This window comes from Lepisosteus platostomus, chromosome 13, assembly GCF_059453375.1.
Source record: "Lepisosteus platostomus isolate fLepPlt1 chromosome 13, fLepPlt1.hap1, whole genome shotgun sequence".
Taxonomy (NCBI): domain Eukaryota; kingdom Metazoa; phylum Chordata; class Actinopteri; order Semionotiformes; family Lepisosteidae; genus Lepisosteus; species Lepisosteus platostomus.
In genome coordinates, this window is record NC_142623.1 from 40,474,361 (window position 1) to 40,500,568 (window position 26,208).

The 26,208-nt window shown below is 38.4% G+C and overlaps 1 protein-coding gene across 2 annotated transcripts in view; it reads right to left on the minus strand.

Annotated features, from left to right (window-relative positions):
* Nucleotides 1–26,208, minus strand: part of unc5a (unc-5 netrin receptor A) — a 195,953-nt gene that overhangs the window by 11,199 nt on the left and 158,546 nt on the right. For both annotated transcript variants that reach the window (XM_088604631.1, XM_088604630.1), the window contains 7 exons: nt 22,763–22,951; nt 21,697–21,996; nt 18,290–18,377; nt 17,472–17,640; nt 13,139–13,372; nt 3,999–4,148; nt 868–1,032 (listed from right to left, as the gene is read on the minus strand). In XM_088604631.1, coding sequence (XP_088460757.1) covers nt 868–1,032; nt 3,999–4,148; nt 13,139–13,372; nt 17,472–17,640; nt 18,290–18,377; nt 21,697–21,996; nt 22,763–22,951 — 1,295 coding nt within the window. The remainder of the gene's footprint in view (nt 1–867; nt 1,033–3,998; nt 4,149–13,138; nt 13,373–17,471; nt 17,641–18,289; nt 18,378–21,696; nt 21,997–22,762; nt 22,952–26,208) is intronic.

A 26,208-nucleotide genomic window follows, 5' to 3' on the forward strand; every position in this document is an offset into this window, starting at 1 on the left:
TATCACCTCAGTCAATTTGCAAAAATAGAACATTGTTTTTTTGTGTGCAAATCTTAGTCCACCTTACATTGGTACAGGGGACATCACCTTGTGTGGATTCAGCCTCTTTTTTAAATTTCTGACTGCAGCAAACTGGCAGTTTTTCTGAAGCATCATTCATAATTGTGCCGACACCTATTTTTATAGCCGCTGTTCCACTGGTTGGATTTTCTCTCAGCTGTAAGCCATTACATGCTGAAAGGTATCTGGCGTTGGCGAGATGGAAAAAAAAGTTAAACACGATAATTCTCTCCACATTCTCCTTAATGCACCAGTGGTGATTTATTGAAATCCTACACTTTGCAACCTCACAGCATTTATATCTGTTTTGTCATGTCTAGGATTTAATTACATCACCAGTGGAGCATCAAGAAAGAATAAGCTATTGCCGTTTGCACTAGAAAGAGAATCTGGGAGTTTTAACAGAGAGATTATCTGGCCTAAACCCTATTACTAACACAGGGATCCCAGTCACTGAGCTCTACACGATGTCTTATTGTTTCTATTTTCAGAAATTATGTCAGAGTCCTTTTTACACAACCGAATACAACTACTGTATATTTTTTGTGGATGTCTTTAAAGTCTGCTCTTTCATGCAACACCTCATGTGGGGTTTTGCTGTGTCCAATCTGGGCTTGAAAGAAAAAAAACAAATACCCTTGTCCTCTCGTAAAAAGACTCCAGTTTCACTACGTCCTTGTCGTGTGAGTACACGTCATGCTGATTTAATCGTACAGGTTAGAACTCGAACGGACTTCAGGCATCCGTTCGAGAAGAAACGGAAACGCCTTCAAGCAGGCGGGCCTAAAGGCCGCATCCCTCTGTTACCTTGGCGACGTTGAAGTCGATGCTGAAGCTCTGCCCCTCCCCCTCCACCTGCCACACGCAGAGCCGACACATCAGGTCGCACGTGTTGAGGCTGAGTCGCTCCAGGGTGAAGGTGCAGTGCAAGCTTCTCTGGAAGCCGTTCCAGATGTGATAGAAGGGGATTTCCTTCAGAAGAAATGCATGAGGTAGAACTTAGACACAGCCTGAAGCACCATCCACTGCAGCTTCAGATCAAGGGTTCTCCATGCGGACACTGCACATGACGTTTGCTGGTTGGACATTAGTAATCCATAGTGTCTCACAAGAAATAAAACTGTTCCAGGGGATTGTTTTTGTGCACCAGGAGTGCTCTATCATAACTTACAAGGAAATGGGGTAAAGGAATAGTGTGAGGGGAAACCTGAGAGAAATGTTTATTGTCTCAAAAAGCCTGATCATTGGGAACAGTTAGCACAACTGCAATCCACACTATACACTACAGACATCGAAGGGAATTATTGTTATAAAATGTTCTACCCAAATGTCAGATTTGTATTTCATATTTTACATTTAAATTTGGAATTGCTAATTCACTGGAATGAGGCTCAAATATTCAAAGATAAAGATATAGAATTCTAAGTAATTTCTCATTTTTTTGGGGCACCTGTCTGCTTCCAAGCCCCAGACGTTGATAACAGGTACGAGAGCTGTTGGCCCTTTAGCAATAAGAAATGGAGAATGTCATCTTCAGAGGGAGTAAAGATATGATGCATATTTCATGTTTTCCAACTTTACCCACCTGCACTAACTTGGATTGGAATGATGCAAATTACACTAAATTTAGAGATTAAGGTCAGCATTTGTGTCCCTTGTTAGCAATGAGACACTCAGATCAAATCATCTTTAATTACAGAAACCTTTCACTGAGTGAGGCATTATGACACAACGAGTGTCATACAGGTTTTTCCATTAAGTCTACGCTAGTTTTATTAGTAAGTGAGAATGAGACAGTGATCATTAGTACTATTGTTTTGAAGTGTTGAAAGAGACCCGACACCACTGAGTGAAGCGATTACCTCCAAGATGACAAAAAGGCTTGATGAAGGCTGAAAAGATGCAGATTTGGGAGTAAACACTTGAGTGCAAGGTTGAAAAGTACAATGACAGTTGACTGATTAGTTAAGGGCAGGTTCCTTTCATTTCTACAGGGTTAAATTAATCACTTGCATAGATTTGCATAGATCAAGTGACACTTGCCATGTTATGATGTTTTGCTGTTTTCTGGCAGGCTTTCAGAACATCTTGTGAATGTCATGCAGCCAGAGCAAAAATGCATTTACATCAAAATGTGAGAAATTTGCTGCATTTATGTCTTTTACTCTGAGACACAATAGTCCCAAATATGCTTATAACACATGAGATTCATGCACAAGAAAATTGAAGAAACAAAATTTCTTATTTCTCACTAGCATCTAGGCAAACTGTTCCAAGATGGACAGTTCAGCTTTACTTTTCCCACAGTGGAAAGGTCTCTTGCCTTCCTCATTCAAGGGTGATTCTTTCAGCCAAATACTCAACAACAGATTGAAGCAATTATGGTAACATTCCTATCTGATTCCCCTTCTTGCTCACATTCCTTGCATTTTCAAATCAAATAAACGGTCTACACCCTAAGTTCCTCTTTTTATTAAAGAGAATGAGAAAACACCTCCCAGGCCAGCTGGGGAGAATGGATAACTTCATTATCATCCAGCAAAACGTAGCCAAATGTCTGCATATGATACTTAATTTAACAACCAAAACAGACTGAAGAACAAATAAAGTTGAAAACTTATGCGAGACCATGCAGAGGATCAACAGGGGGAGCTATTGTCCTTGTCAGCAGGACTCAGCTTGAGCACAACGAGTAAATTTGCAGTTTTAAGATAAGCGATGCTTGTGCACAGTGCCAGAAGAAAAATAACACTTTCAATGGAATCAAAGGCATTTCTACAGAATGTGCTGATTGCTCTTGCTAAGAATAGGTTACTGCACTAGCATTAGGCATTTCATAAGTTTACGCAAAAAAGCAGCTTGATTTTATGGGACAGGGCTTGACGTACGGATTAGAAGGCTTTGTTCTGCACGTTTCCTTTCCTATCCAAGTCACTTTAATTTGCATGTATCTAATGGGCAGTAATAAAACTCAGAAATGTCAGCTTTCTCCTTTTAAAAACCAAAAATGTTTCTCTACATTTTAAGAGCGACACTACCAGAATAATTGTTTCATGTTCTATATTAAGCTTCAGGTCACATACAATTTTCTCTTGAGTTCAAGGCAATAGAAGCATAGAACCAAGGCCAGGAATGCTATTAAGCAAATATAATGCCTACCTCCTCAAACACAATCTGATTTTTTTTATATGGATCGTTCAAGCAGTACAAAAAAAAAGAAAAACATACATTATAGACCTTAACTGTTACCTGTGTAAAAAATAAACCTTGCCAAGATAGAAATTTCTAGTACTCCAAGGTCTTTCCTATTTTGTGTGAATAGGATCACTTTTGAATTACAATTCAGAAAAAGACATGAAAAACACTTCTTAGTAGAAAGCCAGGTTTCCCCCTCTCAGTTATCTTCATAATGTACTGTAAACTCCAGGTATATAGACCCTGGAAGGGAAGGGTTGTTTTGAAATTAATGTTTGCTTTAACTCCTACATCAGAAATAAATGTTCTTATCTATATATTTATGCTGCCTTTGTGCTTTGTTCACTTTTTGAACATAGCACAACTAGGGCACATCTAAATTCTGCTTCTTCCATTTAAATCACTAAACCTAACCCGCAGAAATTAAATGGAGACTTGTGTTTACTGCCCAATAGCACTTACAAAAAAACATTTTTCACTCTGCTACACATTCAGAATTTGTTATCTCCAAACTCTTTCACCATGTGATCATCTCATGATCATGATAACGAAAGCTGCTAATGTAACAGGCTTGTGTTCCCTTTCTTTCAACCCCCTCTGAAATCTAGTGTCATACCCTGGCAGACATGCAGCATTTTGGCGTGGCTGAGTTCTACAGTGTCAAGGGAGTGGGCTGTGTGTGTTCGGGGCCCTGGAGCAACTGGGGTAGAATAGGGGCAGTAGGGGCAGGAAGGGTAACATACCTGGTACCCTGCAAGAAGCTTGCTTCTCCAGTGTGCCCTGGGCATGTCGTGGATGGAGAGACGCAAGTTGTGGTAACTGTCTTTGAAGAGAAGGACTTGAGGTTCATCAATAAGTCGTCCGCCCAGCTGCTTCTCCAGCTGCATCACCTCCTGCAACCAACACAGAAACAGAAGAGTTAAACTGTGCGCTCAGGGTTTCACGGGGAAAACCATTCACAAGCTATAACATTGAGCTTCACGCTGCAGTGGTTACTGCTGTGTCATGAATCTCTAAGAAATTTCATTTGTGTGCAAACCAAACAGTTCCACTTCAGGAAAGGAAGGTATTATTTGGAATATCTAACATTAACAGAATGGACATTTCAGTGCCGTTAAATGTCGCTTTTTCTGTGATCATTCATTTTATCAGACATCAAAATAAGTTCAATCATACAGTCAGTGTTCATGATGATCGTCATTTAATCAATATCATTTCTATCAAACTGGGGCAGCAGAGAGGGTTACTAGATAGGGATGTTCCTTACTTTTACCAACATTGTACTAAATGGGTGGATTTAGAAAGGCCAGGATGTGACAAAATGGTTAACCTCTTTCAAGGTAAGATAATTATACAATTGCTACAGTAAACCTTCTTAAAATGTAGTGTTTTGCATGTGATCTTGATTGGGATTCTGAGGGAGCACATAACATAATGTATCTAAGTAACAATCCTGTGGTATTAAGTTACAATTTATTGGAAATTTGCAGCCTATAGTTTAAAGCAGGACCAGAAGTTCTTCTCTTTTGGCAATACAAAAATAAAACTATACTAATGATCTCTCCAGTCTACTGAGGGCATTTCATGCGTTCTGTGAGTTGTTTTTGAAAAGTGTTAGCAAACGGTATTATTATTAATTTTATTCAGAAGTTACCAAGGTGAATGTGTTCGCCTCCTTGGAAATTCAGCATTCTTGCAAAGTAAAAAAATATTAAAAAACAACAACATGAGCTTAAACAGTGAATCATGCTTTGATAATTGCTATATGCTTAGTTAGATGTTCCCATGAGAATGGGATTAGAACAGGGGTCTAATTTTGTTGGAATGAGGAATTTGCTAATCTTTGTTCTTGATTCAATGATTCAATTTTCTGCTCCTTTTAACATGTTTGGGGCAGGCTGATTTCAATTAATATAGTAAGGAACCTGTTAATTACTTATTAGGAATCTCTACCTTTCTTAAATAATATAATTACTCTCAATCTAGGTTTGACTGTGGGCATTCTGTCTTTCGGGACAATAAGATGGGATTTCAATTGCACAAGAAAGCTACTGGAGGAGCAGATGGGATGCTCAGTATTAACGCCCAACAACAGTTTATTTACAGTGATTGAATAATCTGAAAAAGAAAGACTTCACATTTTAGATTTTTCTCTGGCATTCACTTGATCTGAAAGGCTGTGGTATCAATGACTGACCTAGCTCACCAAGTCTGCAAACTCTTGAATTAATTAAACACTATGGTCATTGATTCCCCTGAAAAGGTGCAGGGCAAGGAAGAGCAGCAGTGAAACTCAAGGGAGGAAGACCTTTAGGTCTTACAGATGCCTTTCAATTAACAGATTAAGACCTAAGAAAAACGAGGGATTCATCTTCTTATCCAAATAATTGTTCAATAAAGTCATTAAGATCAGAGAAGCAATGAAACCAGAGGACTGAGCCAGCCAATCCCTGGTTAAGACAGTCAGTGGCACAGAGGCAATAAACTTTCAATCACATTAAACCTTTTGTTAGGAATCCTTCTATTAAACACTGTTGGAAAATATGATTTTTTTTATTGCGGGCCACAATGTAATATTTAATTCAGATTCTTCCACCACACAATTATTCCTTTGTACCAATAATACCATTAGCATTGCAAATTGATGCTCACAGACTTAGGACTAATTCATGACCTATTCACAGATCCATTCTGGCTGCCAGTAATCGGAAAACAGAGGAGACTGTCAATTATCCTATTATGAATAACTGGGGATGTGAATACCAATGTGTGGTTAATATGTTTCTTTCTTTTCAAATTAGCAATCTTAGACAATTTAAGGAGGAAGCATAAAATTCAGGCTTGTGGCACAGCCTCAGTGTATTACAATGTGCTTTGAGTGCTTAAATACGGTTAATTTTATTAGGTGGCAAGCTAATACAACAGTTAAGATTAAGGTCCATATTTTTTCCGACTGTAATGTGATATACTGTCATTTGATTAGTCAAAGAATGACTAATGTTCTACGTGTTATATCATAGACTACTTAGGCATTTAGGATGCAAAGTTGTGATCTGCCAGTCAATCTCTATCAATATAGACAGTAAATTGCCTTGAACTAAGAAAATAGTAATACATGTCAAATTGTGTGTCAGGGCCACAACTCCACAATCCCCTTTGAAGCCTTACTAAAGATAAATGCTTGGTAATTTCACTGTTTTCCCAAGAGTTTCACACACTTCTGTTTTACATTCGTCGTAGTTTCCTGTGGCTTCTATCACAATTTAATGCACTGTAGCGAAACTTTTCTATGCTTTGCCATAATTTTATTTTGATTTATTACACTTAACTGAGTTTTTCTTTATGGCACATAGCAGTGAAACCTTGTAAGACATTTCTCTAAAAGCCTCTTGGTAAACTCAAGTCTGGGGGTTCTAACATACAGTTTCTGCCCAAACACACGTCATGACGGTCTTGCCAATGCCCTCTGACAGTACACCACTGAGCACCACCCTCAAGAATTAACCCAGATCGTACTTTGCCAGTGCTGTCTATTAAATGTCCAGCAAAGGAACCACAATGTATTCTTTGCAAACAATGGGTGTCTATTTACTTCATCAAAATACTCATCGAGAGATTAGAATGAAGGTTTCTGAGGCATCTTATAATGAGGCAAACATTACCTTAATTTGAGTAATTATATGAGACGCAATCATCTGCGATGTCCATGAACGCACTGAATGCTAGTGTCTGCACTTGCAACAACAACATCATTTGTGCAATTAAAATGGCAATATTTGGAAGGATAGCCAGTAAATCAGAAGGTATATAAAGCAGTAAAACAGATGGAAAAATGGATGTGGTCTGCTATTCCCACTGTGTGAAGGTAAGACAGATGTACAGTATGACTTAATAATTCCAGCACATTCAGCTATGCCAAGACTACACTGCTCCTACTGCTTCCAAAGAAAGTTAAACAAGGGACATATGAAGAAAAAAAACTGCTTAAATTTATTCTGTCTGAGTCACAAGGGTGCCAGCTTTATGGCTTCAGATAACAGGATTAGAAGCATGGTAGTCAGAATTCACTGCTTAGACAACAACTCTCAGGTCCTTTGCTTTTACCAAGGAAAAAGCCGCTTTCCAAAACAGGATTTCTGATGATCAGGGAACAGGCAGAGTATGAGGCAAATGACATGCGTGCTCTTATGGAATGAGGCTGGGTTAACTGATTCTGTCCGGCTCGACCTTTCCAATTGGCACCTGACTGAGGATGACTGCACAGGAGAGTCTAAAAACCTTTTCTTCTGGATTGCTGAAAAAAACCTCAAAGAGGTCTTTGAATTAGGGCTCACCTGTACCTTTTCTCTTCACCCAAAAGACACAAGTACAGCACATTGTTTTCTGGTTCAGAAGCACAGAAAGATACTGTAATGGTTTTCCCCAGGTGTTATTGTTCACAGGTGACTGTGTCTGTGACACAATATTAGTGTTCCAAGTCAGATGACGGCCAATGGTTTTCATTTTTGATTTCATCTTTAAAAAGCAGACCAAGTAAGCCTAGAATATCAATTATACAAGAAAAGCCAGAATAAGGTTTCACATTTCCTTATTCACATATACTGTATAGTTGGGTAGTATGGTGACGTGGTAGTTATCACTGCTGCCTCATAGCTCTTGGGTCTTGGTTCGACTGTGGCCTGGGGTCCACTTGAGTTTTCTCTGCATATTCTGGTCACCTCCTACAGTCTCACAGTAACTGCCATCTCAAAATTGCCTCCCCTGTATGTATGAGTCTGTGTGTAAGTGTGTAGTCTGTTAAAGGTTGGCATCCTGTTCAAGGTGTGGTCCTGCCTTGTGCCAGCTAGGTCAGGATCCACTCATTGCAATCCTTTAAAGATAAAGTGCTTATTGAAAATGTATAAACATTACCTACATAATACTACTATTGCTAGGTCTCTATGTAGATGTTAATTCTGGGTAACCTTCTACAAGACTACAAGATTCTTAAACAGGAAATCTGTACTGTGTGATAAAAGTGAATTTACAATTGTTTGCAAATTAGGGGAGTCATAACAGGTCAAAGAAAGCCACAGGGAACACAGCGATATGATAAAGCCATCATCAGACCAGATTGCAATCTGAATTTAAATTTTGTGCTTCGATAACATACTCTGCAGCTAATTGTGGAATGCTAGACAATGGCGCACAAAAACGGAACACAATGAAATTAACCTGAAAGGCAACTGAAACAAAATGTATGACATTTATCCCCTAAAGACTTTAAACAGAGGTCCACACAAGTAAATGCTCTTTATTTTGGAAATAATATCCTCTAAAAATCAAATTTCCACCCTATGTGCCAACTGAAAATTTGAAATCTGCTGCTTGATGGTGGTAAAGGCACTAAGTACTGGAGATGTTATCTACAATTTCTGGTTGTATCATAGTAGCATTTTAATATGGGATGCAGTTTTCTGAGGGTTGTTCTTTTTTATCTATATATTTCCAATTCGGTTGCATTGCTAAACTGGATTCACCTACAAAACTGTACTTCACTGTTCATCTGTGTCTTTAATGACATTTGTGTATTTTACAAATTGTTTTTGAGAAAACAATTTCATACATACACACAAATACAAATGATTTCATAATGAATAGGGCTGGTTTTGGTGAAAGACATTTATTTTTCTAAATATGAAACAATGCTGTCAGTGGTAGTCAAACTGAGACTGACTTTCTCCTACTACAAATGAAATAAATACAAATTTGGGTATAAGTATTGCCCCCCTACATTTTAAATGACTTATTTCACTACAAAATGATAACCACTGATTCTTGAGAGGCTTGTGTTCAATAAAATTTAGAAGATACTACAATAAATGGTTTAGAAAACAAAACGTATTACAATACATAATTTAGCAAATAACCTTGTTTCAGATACAAGATGCCAACCCTACAGTCTACAAGTTAAAAAAAATAAAACATATGGATAGTTGTACGATACAGATAGTCACAACTAAAAGTTTTTTAATGTCTTAATTCTGTTAATGCATCCCTTACATGTCCACCAGAGTCTGTGAATATATAAAGGGTATTCAATTAACACTCATTTTATCTGTTTGTCAACAAACTGTTTGCTTGTTGAAATGTAACACATTCACATGGCCAAATGAAACAAAGGAAATCTACTGTAATGTGGAAATACTTAGCAGAAAGGTAGAGTGTGAAACGTTTAAACAACTGGGCTCCAAATACTTTATGAATCATAGATTAAATGTTTTAATTGTGTTGATAATATATCAACCTATTTGAACAGTGAAAAAAAATTGAATGACTCAGCTGTTCAAAATGGGTGTCTTTACATATGAAAAGTAATACAGCTTTCTTTCCCTCAAAAATCACCTTTCCTTAACCCTTTACAAAGTCAGAGGTGAACTCCATGCTCAAGCCAAAAGCTGTCCAAGAAAACTAAATCAGATTATTTTGTTTCATGACACAATATCATTATATCAAACACAACATAATGCTTTAATTGCATTTATTATGAAAAACACACCATGAAAGACATTGCTCAGCAACAATTTTATACTTCTATAAAAGAGCTTTGCTATATTCCTAATACTAATGAAGACCTAATACTAATGAATGCACAAGTCTCTACCTAGCTACTTACCCGATAGGAAAGATAAGAGATTTGTGGTTAAGGACTGGAATCATGTTGGTTGCAGTGCGACATCAATGTGCCAGAGATACAAACAAAACAAGTGTGACATTTTGGAAGTGAACGCCAAGCTCTTCTGACGCATGGCCTGAGCCGTCTCGACTTTAAATATTCATGTTATTGGTCCTGCAAGATCTTATGCATATTGAGAACACAAAGACTAAATGCTCTGGAATCCCTGGTGTCATTTTAAGCTCATTATCAAAGACAATAACATTATTTTAGCTTTAATTAGTTGAAACTCTTCTTTTGTCTGCTGGTATCAGGTTGACAGAGGCTGTCAGCACTGATTGGCAACTGGGAAGCGGCGATCAAAAGGATTTTAGAAAAGACACTGTATTCACTGTATACTGTACAGCACTTTGGTAATACTTGGAAGCAAACAGCTTGATTTTATACCCCACCTGAAATAGACAGTATTACCTGATTTTCAGCAGTGTTGGCTATTTGCTTTAAAGACTTGCACATCAAAGTCTTATACATTCACTTTCCATTCCATACATTAAAATATGTTTACTAATGTATTAGTTATCCCCAATAGATTTAAGCCTCTATGATATTTATCAACACCCTCATATTTTCAAATCAAATTTGGATGGTTTCTTAATACAAAAATATAAATACGTCACTTTCTTGGGCTCACACCCCCGGTCTCTTTGAGAATCTTAAGGAGGTGGGGTTTTCATGATGGAAGCCATTTTTCCCACAGGGTTAAGAGGGCTTCAGACCATGAAAAGTGACATTATCTCTCTCATATTCCAGGTTCTCTTGGAAGAAGATCTTGGGAGACAAGCGTGTTTTCATATTCGTAAATATTTACTGTCACTCTTATTTCAACCAATCATACATTTTAAAAATAATTCTGAAGATTTGGAGACTGCAAGTCTACACACCTTCAGAATACACATACTATAACAGCTCTTAAATATGGGTTCCAATTCATCAGTGTGTTCAGCAAATGGATCGATAAAAGGCTTGGACTTTCTCCAAAGTCTACTTAAGCTGAAAAAACTCATTCTCTGTCTGTAGCCAGACTGTTTCCTTTCTTCATGCCTAACCTATGAATACAAAAAGCTATGTTTCATCTTATTTTAACTATTTTTGTTCCTTTCCATTTACATTACACAATAGAAATGTTTATATAAATTATATAAAGTAATATAAACTAAAATAATTTAAGGGTTTTTGTTGTTGGTAATTCCAGCTAAAGACTATAAAGGCTTTAATTCTCTGTTTTAGCCAGCTCTTCTTTATCTAATTAAACTTTAAAAGGTCTCTGCTAGTTCATAATGACAATGCAATAAATTAGTAGCCCTTTTGTTCTGTGATCGCCTCCAAGCACTCTGTTAATCCCCAATGTAATTTACCTGCTCTTCTATAAAAAGCCATTAATATCCTTTTAGACAAGTTATTAACAGGTAAGAGCTGTTTTGTTTTGTTGAAAACAGAGGATGATCTACTCAAGGGAACAGATCTGTGCAAAAGTGGCACATATGTTTAGACAAAAGCAGTTTTTTGTACTAGCAAGAAACTACAAGTAGAAAAAGGGATGTTTGCATTATAGAAAGCTTTTAGTTTTAAACCAGCTCTGCAAAAATGTTTTGAGTTCCATAGGGCTTCACTTGTCTAGTGTTTAAATAAGAGTAGATGTTCTAATGGAAATTTCAGGTCACTGTAGTCAGATGTTCCCAAACCTAAAACACTGAAAATGTTCTATTTTTCAAACTGAACAAAATATGAATACATTGATCATTATTTATATATCAGCAATAAATGCAAGTGCACACAGTTGCCTTTTGAAAAGACCTCAAACTGTTACAATATTTGTGGACAATATGCATTTCTTTGCATATGATACCCACTTAAAATTTGAAGATAAAAACAATTCCACCAAAACATAACAAAAGATAAAGTCTCCAGCTTCTCCAGCTTTATCATTCACTTTCATTCAATGATATTTTAAGCCTTAATGAAAAGCTAAACATGCAGACAGCTGCCACTGCTTTTCAAAGCATGAACTGGATTGAATTAAGAGGAATTAAGTCAATAGAACTGAAAGTTCAAAGAAGTGAAAAATGTCCAAAATGTATAAAAATAAAAATTGGTTCGTCATACAATAAAATTTACGGTGGATAATTATGGTTGGCTTAAATAAAGTGCTCAAACAAAAAAGAGGCAGCTTCAGAACCAGACTGCAGTCAGTCAGAAGTGTTGATATTTCAAGATGCCAATCTCTTCATTCAGACAAGAAGTTTCTGTGCGACAAGTTTAGTGCATGTCGCAACACTGACCTTTTTAAAATTGATGCTTTTATTCCCAAACTCTGCAAATTGAATGTCAACAACCATGTCTCCAAACACTCTTTGTGGGCTTCTAAGTTGGGAAGCAATCAATTTCCATCTACTTTCTGACTCTTTTTTCCCCCCACAATGCACTTTGTGGTGAAAGTGCCAATATTCCCTTCAAGCAGAGGCTTTAATTTGCTAGAACGATGGTCTCTCGGCACAGCAATTGTACTAAAACCCCTGAACGTTTAGCTCCTCTAAAGAGAAAGGTCACCCACTCTGGCAAATCTTCCAAAGAGGAGCTCTTCTGGCTCTCCAGAAATGTACCGTGCCAAAGGCTCTGTGTTTGCAACTGAAAGTGGGGACAGGGGCAAATAAAAGAACAGATAACGAATGCGCAGAAATGATTTTTTTCCTTGCTGTTTCAACATGTAAATTTAAACTCAAAAGTCTATTAAAGGGAATTCCTAAAGAACATCTAGTCCTTTAACTATTTAGGTTTAATTTTCTGATGTGTAAATTGGATGTTAACAAAAACACACCATGGAAAGAGCATGCATACCCTTAATTGCTTGGAAAGGTCTGCTGTATAAAAACACACGTGCAAAAACGATTGGACAGAAGGATGCCCAGGCCAGTTATATGCAGCTCAACATCTTGTCACTAAGGCTGCTGCAGTGTTCTTTATCTTTGCAGAAAGATATGTTTTTGAAGTCAGATTGATCCATTCTCTTATCCCTTCTCTGATTAAGGAGTAGGAGCAATGGCCCATTTAAAACAACAACAACAACAACAACAACAACAACAACAACAACAACAACAACAACAACAACAACAACAACAACAACAACAACAACATAAGCAAGACCCAGACAAACGTGGTAAAGGAGGTCACCTTGAGGACATCTTGTGTGTCGTCCATGCAGTAGACCCGGATGCTGTACTCCAAGGTGGTGCAGCACACTGGGGCGAACAGGACCAGTTTGAGGCGCTTGGCGGCGGCCATGCTGAGCGACTCCCCCACCAGCATGAAGCGGCCCAGCTGCTCGGTGAAGACGCGGCAGGTCTCCGCCTCCAGCTGGCAGTAATAGGGGTCAGAAGGCAGCTCCTCTCCCACCTGCAGCACATCCTGTCACAGAGTGCAAGAATGTCAAGCTTAGCTGTCCTAATGACACCAGCCTGCAAGGAGCTAACACTGCCTGGCAGGCAGAGTGAAAGCAAGCTGGATTACCGTACTTATTAAGCACAGAATAATATGGAATACAGCAAACAGTAATGGATTATTTAAGCAATAGCTTGCATATTAACCGGTCCAGGGAGATGCATGCAAGCAATTCTCAAACATGTTTTTTTCTCAGTAAATCCTGATACATCATTCCCAATCAAGGACTTTCTTAGCTTAGCCGAACAGGTTCGGAGCCGGCAATTCCATTACTCCGACACCTTTGCATTCCTCACAAACCTTCACATACCCCGTGCATCAATCTTCCCTGCTCACTGATATGTGCTTTCAGAGGAACAATATTATAAATTAGTATGCAGCACTTTTTCCTTCATCACAGATTACAGCACATTTATCATGGTGATGATAATGATGACCACAACTGCTTCTAATGCTACTCCTACTGCTGCTGGGCTACCACTGCTACAAAAGTGTGCTGGTATTATGCCTAATGCCAATACTATATACAGTTCTTCATGATGTGATTCTGAAAGACTGGGCTTAGACATTTAGAAACAGCTTGTTTATCTGAAAACCTAAACATCTAACATCAAATAATAAATGACAATAATCATGATGTAGAATCTATTTTGTTTTTCATTCAATATGGAACCCATTTATGCTATCATGCTGGAGCTATCATTGCAGCCTCGTCTTTAATTACACCTCCACTGCACGGCTGTGCTTCAGCAGCTCTGTGAATGCCATCAAGTTTGAAAAGAACAAAAGAAAAGGCACCGTTTTTATTGTTGTTAGCATCAATTAACCTTGCTGGCAATCCTTGATTTCCATAGGAGGTCTGTGGATATGAGTATGCCTTTGCAGAAGATGACCCTGCGTGAACAGCAGCCTATTAGCCTGATATGTTTTCTCATAAGTAAATGAAATAGGGGATGTGCTGCCCTCATTAGAGAGCTTTCAGAATTCCACTGGAAGTCATTTAGAATGAAAACGCTGGTACTATGATGGATGCAGGAGGGAAAACAAAACAAACACGTTTATTTTGAGAGACCTGAGCTCCTGGCTATTTCCCATCTGTTAGGCATATGTGTGTAATTGTTAACTTGTCTGAGAAGATCATTCAGTACTTTGCAAAATCATGGCGAATGCTTGCCTGTTAACGCACAGCCCAACAACTGTTCCCCAATTACATTACTTTTTCTTTCTGTTCTTAATACACTGAACCCGATGATGGACATCGGAAGGTCCATAATGTCCCGATAAGGGAAAAGAGGGAGCGACTCATCATCAGCAATACAGGCAGGCTGAGAATAAATCATGGTGGAGATCAAAACACCTTGAATGCAGCACTATTTTTTTTGCCTGGTGCAGCGCTTTCATTCAAAATCTATTCCTAAGTCTCCGTTTGAAAGGTGCAGTAGTCCTGCAAATAAAAGGATGATTTTACAGTAAATACTCCATTTGAAGGGCTCGCAACGCACAACGTTGTACAGTATCCCTCTGTCAGATCTTCAGTTTAAGTCACTTTGGGGAAAGGCATCTGCTAAAGAATAACAAATCTGATGCTGCTCACAGGATGACTTTTATATTGAAGATCACTTATAGCTGTTGCATGGAAAAATAGAAAATTTAGTTACATTAGTTACAGTTTTTAGGATCTTTTTAACTGATTTGTTTTTGTTCTCCTTACAGTATGTACTGCATAACTGGGGCTCCTACTGGATGGCTGGAATAATTACATGTTCACATGACCCAGTTCACAAAGTTCTCTGACTCAATTTACACATCCAAGAGCAACTTTAATGTGTTAGAAAAAGGGATAGTAGGAAGGAATGGATGCTTATAATTGCATTTCAGTTATAACATCTAAAACATTCTGCAGCTGTTGATGTATAGTTAACTTGTAATCTTGCAGAGGAAAATATCTCAAAATATTCTCTCATAATCCAATAGTAACAGCACCAAAATAAATCTGACTCATATCTGCCCATATACGACTGCCACAGATTGTCCTGTTTCACTATTTTAAATGGCTTAGACTGAGTTATTTATTTTACTTACAATAGCTGAGGAGTATTACTGAGAAATAATATCCAGCTTTATTTGAATGCCTATGTTACTTAAGAAGGAAACACAATATCATAGCGTAAGTAAAATAAAAAGCATGACTTCTCATTTTACAATAAACCAAAAGTGAACGAGTAAGTCTTAATCTGCTGCTGGCTAGAAAGAGCACATCTAGTCCTAGTAAAGACCTCAGCTTCAATTCAATTAAAATACAGCAATGGCTCATTGCTAGGTTTTCTGGGTATAAACTTTGGGTATGAATAGCTATAAATTAAAGGGCACATCAACATTCTCCCTGAGTTTTGGAAAGCATGGTCCAGTGACCATAGCTGAAGGCCTGATTCACAGGTGAAGGTCTGCCTGTGCTGTTTTCAAGCCACCACGTGGTTCTGGTGCAGCTTATCTGCTGCACTGCTTTATAACAGTGCATTAAAATGATTCACTGACAACCTAATGATGCAGAGCACACAGCAAGAGGGCATCACTAAGGCTGCGGGCGAGGCCAGCTCTCTCATAACCACAGCGCGCTCCTTAGGTAATTAAAGGCGGACAGCTTCCTTTGTCTTTCAGTGACCTGTGATCACATTTATTTTTCATTCTGTATTTAATTAAAGAGTGTCTCCCCCACCTCCCCCAATTGGACTCAAAGCCACCATCCTTCTCTGTAAATGAACAGATTATAAAGGTCATTACATCTCTTTTCCGAATGAAAAATTCAAATTTATTTAGATATTCTACTTTTCTCTTTCTTTCTGTTAGCAATTACCTTAAAGGGTATGAGTCACCTAGAGCATACAAGTTGAGTATGAACATATAATGCCACCACATGATATATTTATACTTCTGCAAGTATTGTGTATGATCAATTGACTTTGACTATGATGTTCAAGTGTTCATTAAAAATATAGGAGATAAACTGGGATTCTTAAAGACTTTGCAGTAACAAAAAACTAAAAATTGCCCAAATAACCAGGTTTCCCTTGGCTGTATTGATTGATATACCCATCAATACAATCAGCTGTGTGCTCCAGGAGTTCTATTGCAGTGTACGACTTCAGTTTCTATCAAACAGACCCAGCCTGGTGACATATGAAACATTGAGAGAAGAAACAGCAGTGACATGAGATTCGAATTACAACACTGGCTAAGCTGTCATTTTTCTTCTATTTGAAACGTTTACAGGATAGCAATGCAGTTGCATTCTATAATCACAATCAATAAAATATCAATCCGAAATTGCTCCACAGAGTAATTTTATTATTTAATTTACTTTAAACGTAGTCAGTGTTTTTGAATCTGCTGTACCGAGCACATTTATTTGCAACCGTTGGTGTATGAGATCGATCTTTACCGTGATCACCTTTGGATTTGTTATCTCTTTCTTATTCTCAGTGCCCAGTCTGGGGGCAGTAGGATAGATTTGGCCCTCAGAATGATTAAATGTGGTCACCTAACCTCTGCATCAGACAGGCCAATTCATCTGGCAGACACCCCACAGCCACAACATCGGAGCGCTTAAATAATTTATGCAAGATACTGAACACCAAAGAGGACTCCTGCTGTTCTCCAGCATTCCTCCACACACTGTACTTTTCAGGGTCATCCAGAAACTGAGATGCATACCTTGAAGGGAATTTGACAATTTACTTTCACCAGTGGCTAAACACATTTTGTCTGATTGCCACATAAATTTGTAAGAAACTATTACAAGGCATCATGCAGGCAATACGTGCACTTGTTAACACAAATTAACAGATTTACAGTAGCAGAGAACTCAACTGAATTTAATCATGACTGGGATGAACTGAATGGATGCCTTAATTGCAAGAGAGAGATTAGAATCAATTCCGCCATCATTTCATCCAGTGTGAAGATGCCAGAAGATGTGTAAAAAGGACTGTTGTAACACTGTTCTAGGTGGACATAATTCAGAAACAGGGGGTGCTGAAACTACTCCTGATTAAGCTCAGAAGCTTACCTCCCAGCTCCCCTCGTATGATTGCTTCTTCAGCTTGATGGCCCAGTTGTCGAGGTTTGCATCAGAGCAATGGTCCATACTGATGATAACGGGCCGGGTCAGAACCACTCCAGGTGGGCCACAGCTTACAATGGGGCTTAGTAGGGTCTGACAGCCTGCTAGAGGCAACCTCAAGTAGGAAACAATGCAATGGGAATGACAGAGAGAACAGCAACATTTCAAAGTTAAATAACGTTTAGACTGAACACCCACGTTTCCCAAAGGCCATCTTTCCGCCTGTCCTCGCTGCGTCGCCTTACTAACTGACGGCTTTCGTAAACTTAGAGGAACTCAAAACAAATCAGATCCTGCTGAATTTTCTTACTACCTGCCTTTCAGCACACCTTAACGCCTAATGTGAAATTCAAAGTAAAAGACAAACGCATGACAAAATGTGAACAATGCTGAAATACAATATTTAATTTTTTTAATTCTGCTTTTGGAAAATAGCACGCTTGACCCTGCTTTTAGTAAAACTGGAAAACCAATCAAATTTAAACAATACGCCATCTTGACAAATACACCAAATGCAATCCAATCCACAATTACATACAAGACAGAAATAAAGTTTCATGCTCTTCCCCTATAGTCAAATGAATTAATAAAAAGAAGAAGTACTGTCACATTGCATGGCCTAATTAAGAACAATTTACCTACAGTTAAATTAAAAACAAGACAAAATAAGGGCTCATTGTCATCAGTTCTGATAAGTGTTGCAAAAGAAGTTTAGATTTTTTTCTTTGTTGTTCCAAAGGGAACACAGAAGCAAAGGAACGTACCTTACATCCTCCTTTCTCTGAACAGTCAGATAAATCTCATATATCTTCCCTCTGGGAATGGCCTCAGGAGGAATGAGCAGGCTGATTCCTAGAGCAAACAAGAACAACAAGCAAAAATAGTTTCCAATTGTCTGCAGGACACTTCTGCTTTTCCCTTGTTACAGAGGCTTTGGAGGTGCTGACTAACAATAAGCACACTATACTGAAACAAAACTCATATATTTGCATGGTCAAAGAACTTCCACACCAGCTAGTCATATCTGTCAAGGGACCACAGACCAGCTTTCCAATTCAGAGAGAGAAATGCATCACTGAAGGTAAACTAATTGATAGAGCAGACCCAGGAGAAAAGCTATATATTTGGAAATGCCACATGTCCAATTTGACATATCCTCCAATCGTTGAAGGCTATATTCCCCTCTTTTACCACACTCCTGACAAGTCCTGCAGAGAACAGGGTGATGAAGATGGATTCAATCTGAACTACAGCAGGTAAAGCTAACCTTGGGTTTTTGTCAGATTGCTTCAACTCCAATATAAAAACATGAGCGGTGAAACAAAGGGTCACTTCAAGAGCATGGTGACACACCTGCAGTGACCTGATGTGGCATACAAACTGGTGATTTCCCAAATGAACATTTTTCCAGTTTATAGAGGCAGAGGTGCTCAGTCTAACCTTCTCCTACAAAGCACCTTAACATTGAAAGCTCATGGATTTCTATTATTGGTTTAGATACACTAGGATATGAGGTGATCTTTCATGAAAGAGTGCAGTCACAAAGGAAAATGAGCCTGACCTTTGAAAGAATTATATTTCATTGAATTAATCCTTGATGTGAAGATACAGTCTTCATTTGCTATATATATATATGTCATCCGCTTATATTACAGTCCTTAAAACTGTGTGCAATGATTTCTTTAAGAGTAAGGTGGCTGCTAAGAAAAATACTTGGTTTCCTCATAAAAAGAAATACCTCTTTGTGCTTCATCATGATACAGCAACTAAAGACAATATTACAGATTTAATTCCCTTTTCTTCCTCTTCATAAACCTTGGCTGCTACAGTTTGCAGTATGTTGTACTCATTCAGATATCGGTTACATAGGCCCAGTTATTGAGTCAATAATACTATGGAGCTCTTTCATTTTCTTCTCACAGTTTATTTCTAAACAGAACTGTCTCGGCACCAGGCAAGGAAGCAAGCAGGGACCTCGGAATAAGGAAAATTTTAAATCACCTTTCTAAGGCGATGCTTCTTCCGAGAACTCCGCAAATGTCTGCTTGGAGTTTTTCAACCCCGCAAGGAGGATAAAATGGCACTGGATTTAAAGAAAACAAAATCCGAGATGGATTCTCTCTGCAAGGTGAAATTTTGGCCCAGGAGCAACAGACTCAAGGCACGGCAGCCACTTCAAAGATGCAATATTCCACTTGTCAACATTCTCTGCTTTTGGAGCTAATCCATTTTTATCAGCTTCCACTCTGACATTAAATCCTTACAGATCTGCTAACCTGAGCAGAGTCTGAGCATGTGTGGATCACAACAACAGAACAGCTAAAAAGAGGAGGAACTCATTTAGCTCTGCTTTAGTCACATTATCCAATACTGGACATACTGGGAACAAACATTTACCTCAGTCATACTAGGAACCTCTCTCCCAGGGGAAAGGAAAACCCAGTTCAACCCAGGCAGAATATGCAAACTCGGTGCAGACAGACTTTCAAAGCCAGAATCTAACCCAGGACCCTAAAGCTATGAGGCAGTGGAACTACCCAGTCATACCGTCATGCCTGTATGACACAGACACCAGTCCAAGATACTATTATAAAAGCACCAATTCCATCCCATAAATTTAACAATCAAAATGATGGTTTTCTTCCTTCAGTAGTTTGCTGGAAAACCACATATTATTCCCTGAAGACTTGAAGCTGACTTGTCTGTAACTTATTAAAATTTGATTAGATAATTTTATGAACACTCACATGGTTGAATTAGTCTACCTACCACCAAGTCCCACACAAGACAATTAAGTCATCAAGATAATAACCTTGCACTGTTTAAAGCCCTTTGTACTTGCTTAACTCAATCTCACTCATTTCAGTCTTAGCCTTTGAAATAAATGGTAAATCGATTGAGAAATGTAATTTACCTGTGTAATGGTTAACATAATGAAATATATGTTTTGTTTTGCAACATCACCAGCCAGTTGTAATCAATAAAGAATATTGGTTTTCTCTATTGCTTGCACCTGAAGAAGAAAGGACTGCCATATTCTGAGAGGCTTTGACTTGCAGAGTACTTGAAGTGGAATTGCAACAGAGTCAACAGAAGTGTTCCAATTGTACAAAAATGTAGAAAATTAAAAATAAATTGAAATGACGACTTGAAGGAAATCTAATTTGGCACAGAAGGAAAATCGCAGTTGGTAGCTTTTGTCTCTGGTAGCTTTTGTGGAGTGTGTTATGCTTCAGCTGTCTTAAATGCAGAGACTGTCTTACTAACCTGACAAGTCAGCTATTATATCATTCGGCAACAGAGTCTGGAGCAAAGTGTCCTAAAAAATGACAGCTCTGTGAAAGTTGCAGGACAAATATTTTTTGATAACCGCAATTTAAATTTTAAGAAGACCTATCAGAATGAAAAGGGTTCCCTGTTTATTTTCCTTTCCTTTATCCTGAGCTCTCACTGAGGATAAAAGTGAATATAAATGCTGTTTGTTTGATTTGACACATACTGCTGTGTACCTGTAGTACTATAGCACTGCTTAGCATTACTGAATGTGTTTGGACCTTTAAACTTTCTTCAAAGTGTAAGAAAAGAAAATAAAAAAATTATAAACTTCCGAAAGAGCCAAAGAGCTTTCCTAAAGAGGCCTTGACCTTTACAACACAATGTTGCATCAATGCTGAGATCTGGACACAGTGTTCCCACATAGTTTCTACATTCCTAGCTTCAATTTTAACACCTGCTGAGACAGCAGACAGTGCTTGTTTATGCCTGATCTGTTATGTGCTAAGTGTTTTGTCTCATTTTATATCGCTTCTATGGCAGCTTTTCTCAGTTTCTCAAGGCAGGACTCTGGATGGCACTTAAACTTTATGTTCAATTATTGTGCTGCATAAAGTCAACTGGAAGAAATTCCCTAAGGTCCTACAGCCCAGATTTGACTTCTATAGGCACAACTTTATAGACGTTGTATATGATGGTACAGTTCCATTCATATGGAATGGACATTTTTTTCCAGATACATGAGTACCTAAACCTCAATCATATCCTTCGCCACATCTGTAACCCTAATACTAACCATAAATTAATTTTAATGTTATCATAGCACCATACATAGCTTTGATGAAGGTGTTGAACTGACCGCTGACGTCTTCGTCTGAAAAGCAGTGGCCCAACTCACCTGTGTTGGGAATGGTCAGTCTCCCGCCCAGGAAGTTGAAGGTACCATAGGAGGTGTTGGCTGTGTCTCGAGGCAGCGATTTGAAGTAACTCTGTGTGGAGAGGCGGGTCATGAAGTCCGCAGGGTCGGCGGGCAGCTTGCCATTGTGCAGTGTGTGCTGCCCGTTTGGCAGAGGGTCCAGCAAGGGGCCGTTGCTCACTGGGAATTTCCCAGTGGCGTCGTGCCGAGACCGCAGACTGCCCTGGTAGCTGGTGGTAGTAGTGGTAAGGTCGGGCTGGATGGTAAGCAAATGGGAGTTCTCTATTAGAACAAAAACAGATAGACCACCATGAAAATCTCCAAATGCTCGGCAGGTTAAAGCGCCCAGACACTAAATGCCAGACAACTCTCTCTTTCTTCCACACATACAGTTCACACTGAAGCACCCAAGCTATCCCTTAGAAGTAGTTTCCTTCTGCACTCCTCATTGCTCAGAGTTCAATATATAGTTCAATACATATATAATAGTTTTCTAATATTCTCATGCTAATATAGAGGAGTAGAACTATTCCTCCTATACTACCACAACACTTTGCTGTTGACATTTCCAGATATTGCTGTCAGGCAGTGCAGACAAGTCAAATGACGGACACACTAACACAGGAAAAAAAAAACACATTAAAAACATTTTCGAATTCGTAGCATTTTAAGAATCTTTCAAGCTTCCACCGACAGTTTAAGCCGGAAAAGTATCAGAATTTCCACAAGTAATGTTTTTGCTGATACCAACAAGGGTGCTCCAATAACAATAAGAAAAACTGAAATAATGGCAGGATGACAAGAATTTCTTTAGTTGTCGACTAAAAGACAGCAGCATCGACTGTGGCTAATCTGTTTTAAACGTTTTTTTTTTCTAGTTTTGAATGAACACTTCTCACACAAAAGACAACGGGCACAGATATACAATCATAGCTGACATTGGTGTGGGCACTTTTATTCAGACTTGTTAATTGCAGGCAGTTCTCTCTGTCACTTCTATGAAATGACAGCCTGCTGCAGACGGGTATTCTGAGATATGGCCACACACCTGGCTTGGCAGGTTTAATGCCCACAGGCTGAAAACCTGTGGTTAGGATAGAAGAGTCCGCAACATCAGCATCAAGGCCTTCCTTTTTGCGCCGATACACCAGAACAACCACAATGAGCAGCAGGGTGAGGCAGAGAACCACAGCAACAATTCCGACATAGAGAGCCACATCTTCCGGGCCTGAAGCAGCTGAAAGAGAAAGAAATGTGGAGAGACATCAGCTGTCAATCTATAACAAACTGGTTAAAAAACAGCCAAAAGTTCCAAGGGAGCCAGAACACCCCTTAACATTTATTCTTAGCCAGGTCACTCCACTGTAATGTCTTGTTCAGAACACAAAAAAAAAAACTATTTTATGATGATACGTCACTTCAGATTAAAAAGCTTATGGATTAATAAATAAGCAACTCCATAAAGTAAGATGCAAAATGGCCTTAAGTGTTTATGAGGTTAAAAAAGATAAGCCTGTTGTTTGGCATGGTCCATATTTTATTAACTAACCCACATGTACTGTACACGCAAACAAAAGCTCTTCCCAATTGAATATAATCTGAACAAGAAAGCAGACTGTTTAATGTTTTGGCCCCAGCGTCATTCTTCTATGATCGTTTTTTAATACCACAAACTGTCCACTTCAAGACTAACTGTCATCTCACTGAGATAGAGCACAGAGGAAATGTAGGAGAGTGTGTCAAAACAAAGCTTTCTTCAAAGTTAGCCATAAATGTCACCAGGGTATCAGAAGATTTGTGTTTCATAAGGTAAATCTGAAGGGATTTTTTCCAAAAAGTTTGTAATATAAATAAAAACAAATATATATTTTTTCTATAGCTATAGTCTGACCTCCATCTTGCATACTGCTATTTCCAACAAAAGCTACGGCCTCAGCTCTGCTTAAAGTTTGACATGTCATATGCAGTTTATGTCAGATCCTAGTTGCCCTAGAAACATGTACAGTATGAGTGGATCTCTTTCCACTCTTAAATGACTGCTTTTTTGTGTCAATTCTCTGAAACGTTTCTTTCCGATACAACAAAATAGACAATTGACTGTGATTTCTGTCAAATATCTTGAGCCCAAAGTGAGGATCTATGGAACTAACATGCACCAAAATCTCCAAGCAATGTGACCCTTGGCTACTTCATATAACTGAGCATTTTTTTTTTAGACTTGGCCAAGAAGGATACTTATTTTTTTTTCCTCAACATTTTATGAACTTCATTGCTCAGTACTTCAAAACTATTACATTTAGTTGGAAAAGGTCTTGGTGTATTGTATAAATATTTGGAGCTGACAGAGAGCGTCTGTGTTTTGTGTATGGAGGGGGGCAAGTTTACCTACCAATGTGGAGGCTTTGTAAGATAAAAATTCAGAAACCACAAATAAAATTCATATTATTTTCCACATTAAACCTTTTGATTAATTCCTAAAGTTGTAGACACCACTCAGCATTAGTGGATTTTATCCTTACAGAGTGCTGAATCATCATAATAGTAATTAGATAATTACTCTTTTATGATATATAATTTCCCTATCACCCCATTGTAATAGTTAACAATCAGACAAGATGAAATGTCTAAAAAAATCTAAGAACACATCTGAGAACTGTGCTGTGTGTTAAAGTGGGAGGTGTCCTCTGTTTTGATATAAAGGATACACCTTTATTGTAGTGAACATCTCTTCAGAATGCCCAAAACATCTGTGCTTCTGCTTATAGCGAAAATTTGTAAACTAAGAGTTCATAAATCAAGGGATTAGGTGTGTCAGCAATGTAAATCACATTTTAAAAAAAATCTGTTGGCAATTTTGGATTAAATGTAAAGGTGCCAAAAGTATTTGTTTTACATCCACTTACACCCCACACTGAGTTTCCTTTCGACAGAGCAGAGAATAGTAAATAAAAAAACGAAATGAAAATCAACCGAATGCCCTCATGGCATTTATAAGGTGTGTGTTTATAAGGAGTAAGTAAAGGTTATTCCATGCTGAAAAGAGAAGAAAGGAAACACAATATTTTGGCTGTGGAGCATTCTTCCGGTGTGTGTGTTTATATGTTTTGCACATTACTGTTTATGAGGCACGTGGAAGACATACTGTAGCAAATCATAAGAACTAAGGAACCTACAGCATCTGTCTATCCAGATGTAATTACAGCAATTCTAATAACTCCAGGCAAGGTAGTGTTGATTGAGAGGCCAAACAATGGCCTGATGAATTAAGCACAGAGCACAAGTACAGCCTAATGCATCCAGTCAGCTGTCAATTGAATTTGTGTTCTGTTTGTCATGGGGTTATCTCATCCCCTGTTCTCAGAAAGGAGGGTGTCACACAAAGGCATGCAAACTCTGTCATGCGACACCGGCCTCAGAACAAAGCACATGACGGATGGCCCTCCACTCTTTGTGCTCTCCACCCAGTGTCATCCTTCATCTCTTCTTCCAGAGTCTTTTTTTACTGTGAGGTGACAGTGCCACGATCATCAAGTCAAAGTCTGGGGCATGCAGCATCTATGCCAGACTCCTCCTTCTGCCATGTTGCTTCACTACAAATCACTCTAACCTTTTGGTAGTGTGCTCGGTTCACTGGAACAGCTTTTACACTGCAGGTCCCTTGAAAGATTTTACACTCCTGAGCAGACAAGCTACTTCCATTTTTCTCTACCCTGCAAACAGGGAATGTCATGGGCATGGGGGGTCATACAGGTTGTAGGCCTGCTTCTGTTTATGAGTGTACTGGCAAAGACCACTTCACACAATTCAAATAAATCTTTCAGATGTTGGACTGTATTTATGTATTCTAAGTGTTTCTGACATTTTTTGGATAATTTTACATAAGTTGAATTAAACATTACTGAAGACATTATTGAACTATCTAATTTTACTCAGACAGTGAGACTTAGAACATTGTCTGCAGTAAATAATACCTAAATGAGTCAGGTTCAATATGCGATTGTCATATTTATTCAAAATGTATTCATGCAATTTATTTATTTAAAAATGTATTTAAATTTATTTAAAATTGCATGCGTTTCTTAAACCCCGTGCATGCATATACAGTAGAGCCACTAAATAAAGACATTCATCACTCAATATTTGTTTAATGCCAGGAATAATGAATGGGGGAGGGAGAACAACATAAAAAGGTTCACTTCTTTGCCTTCGTGGGGATGGAAGGAATCTAAATACAAGGTGATACGAAGGAAAAGTCGCAAATCAAACAGTGTCAATTATGTTATCTGTGTCAAGCTTATTTGTGAGGAACATTTTCACTTTATTGCAGGCAAACCTGCAAAGTGAATGTGGAACATTGCTCAGAAGCTCCTTGCGCTGGAGTATTCAGTAAGAGATGTGAGGGTGCCCAGAGCTGTACAACCAACACATTCATAGGAAATGAAAGAATACAGTGGAAAGGAGGAGGGCTGTCATCATCACTAAATTGATTCGGGT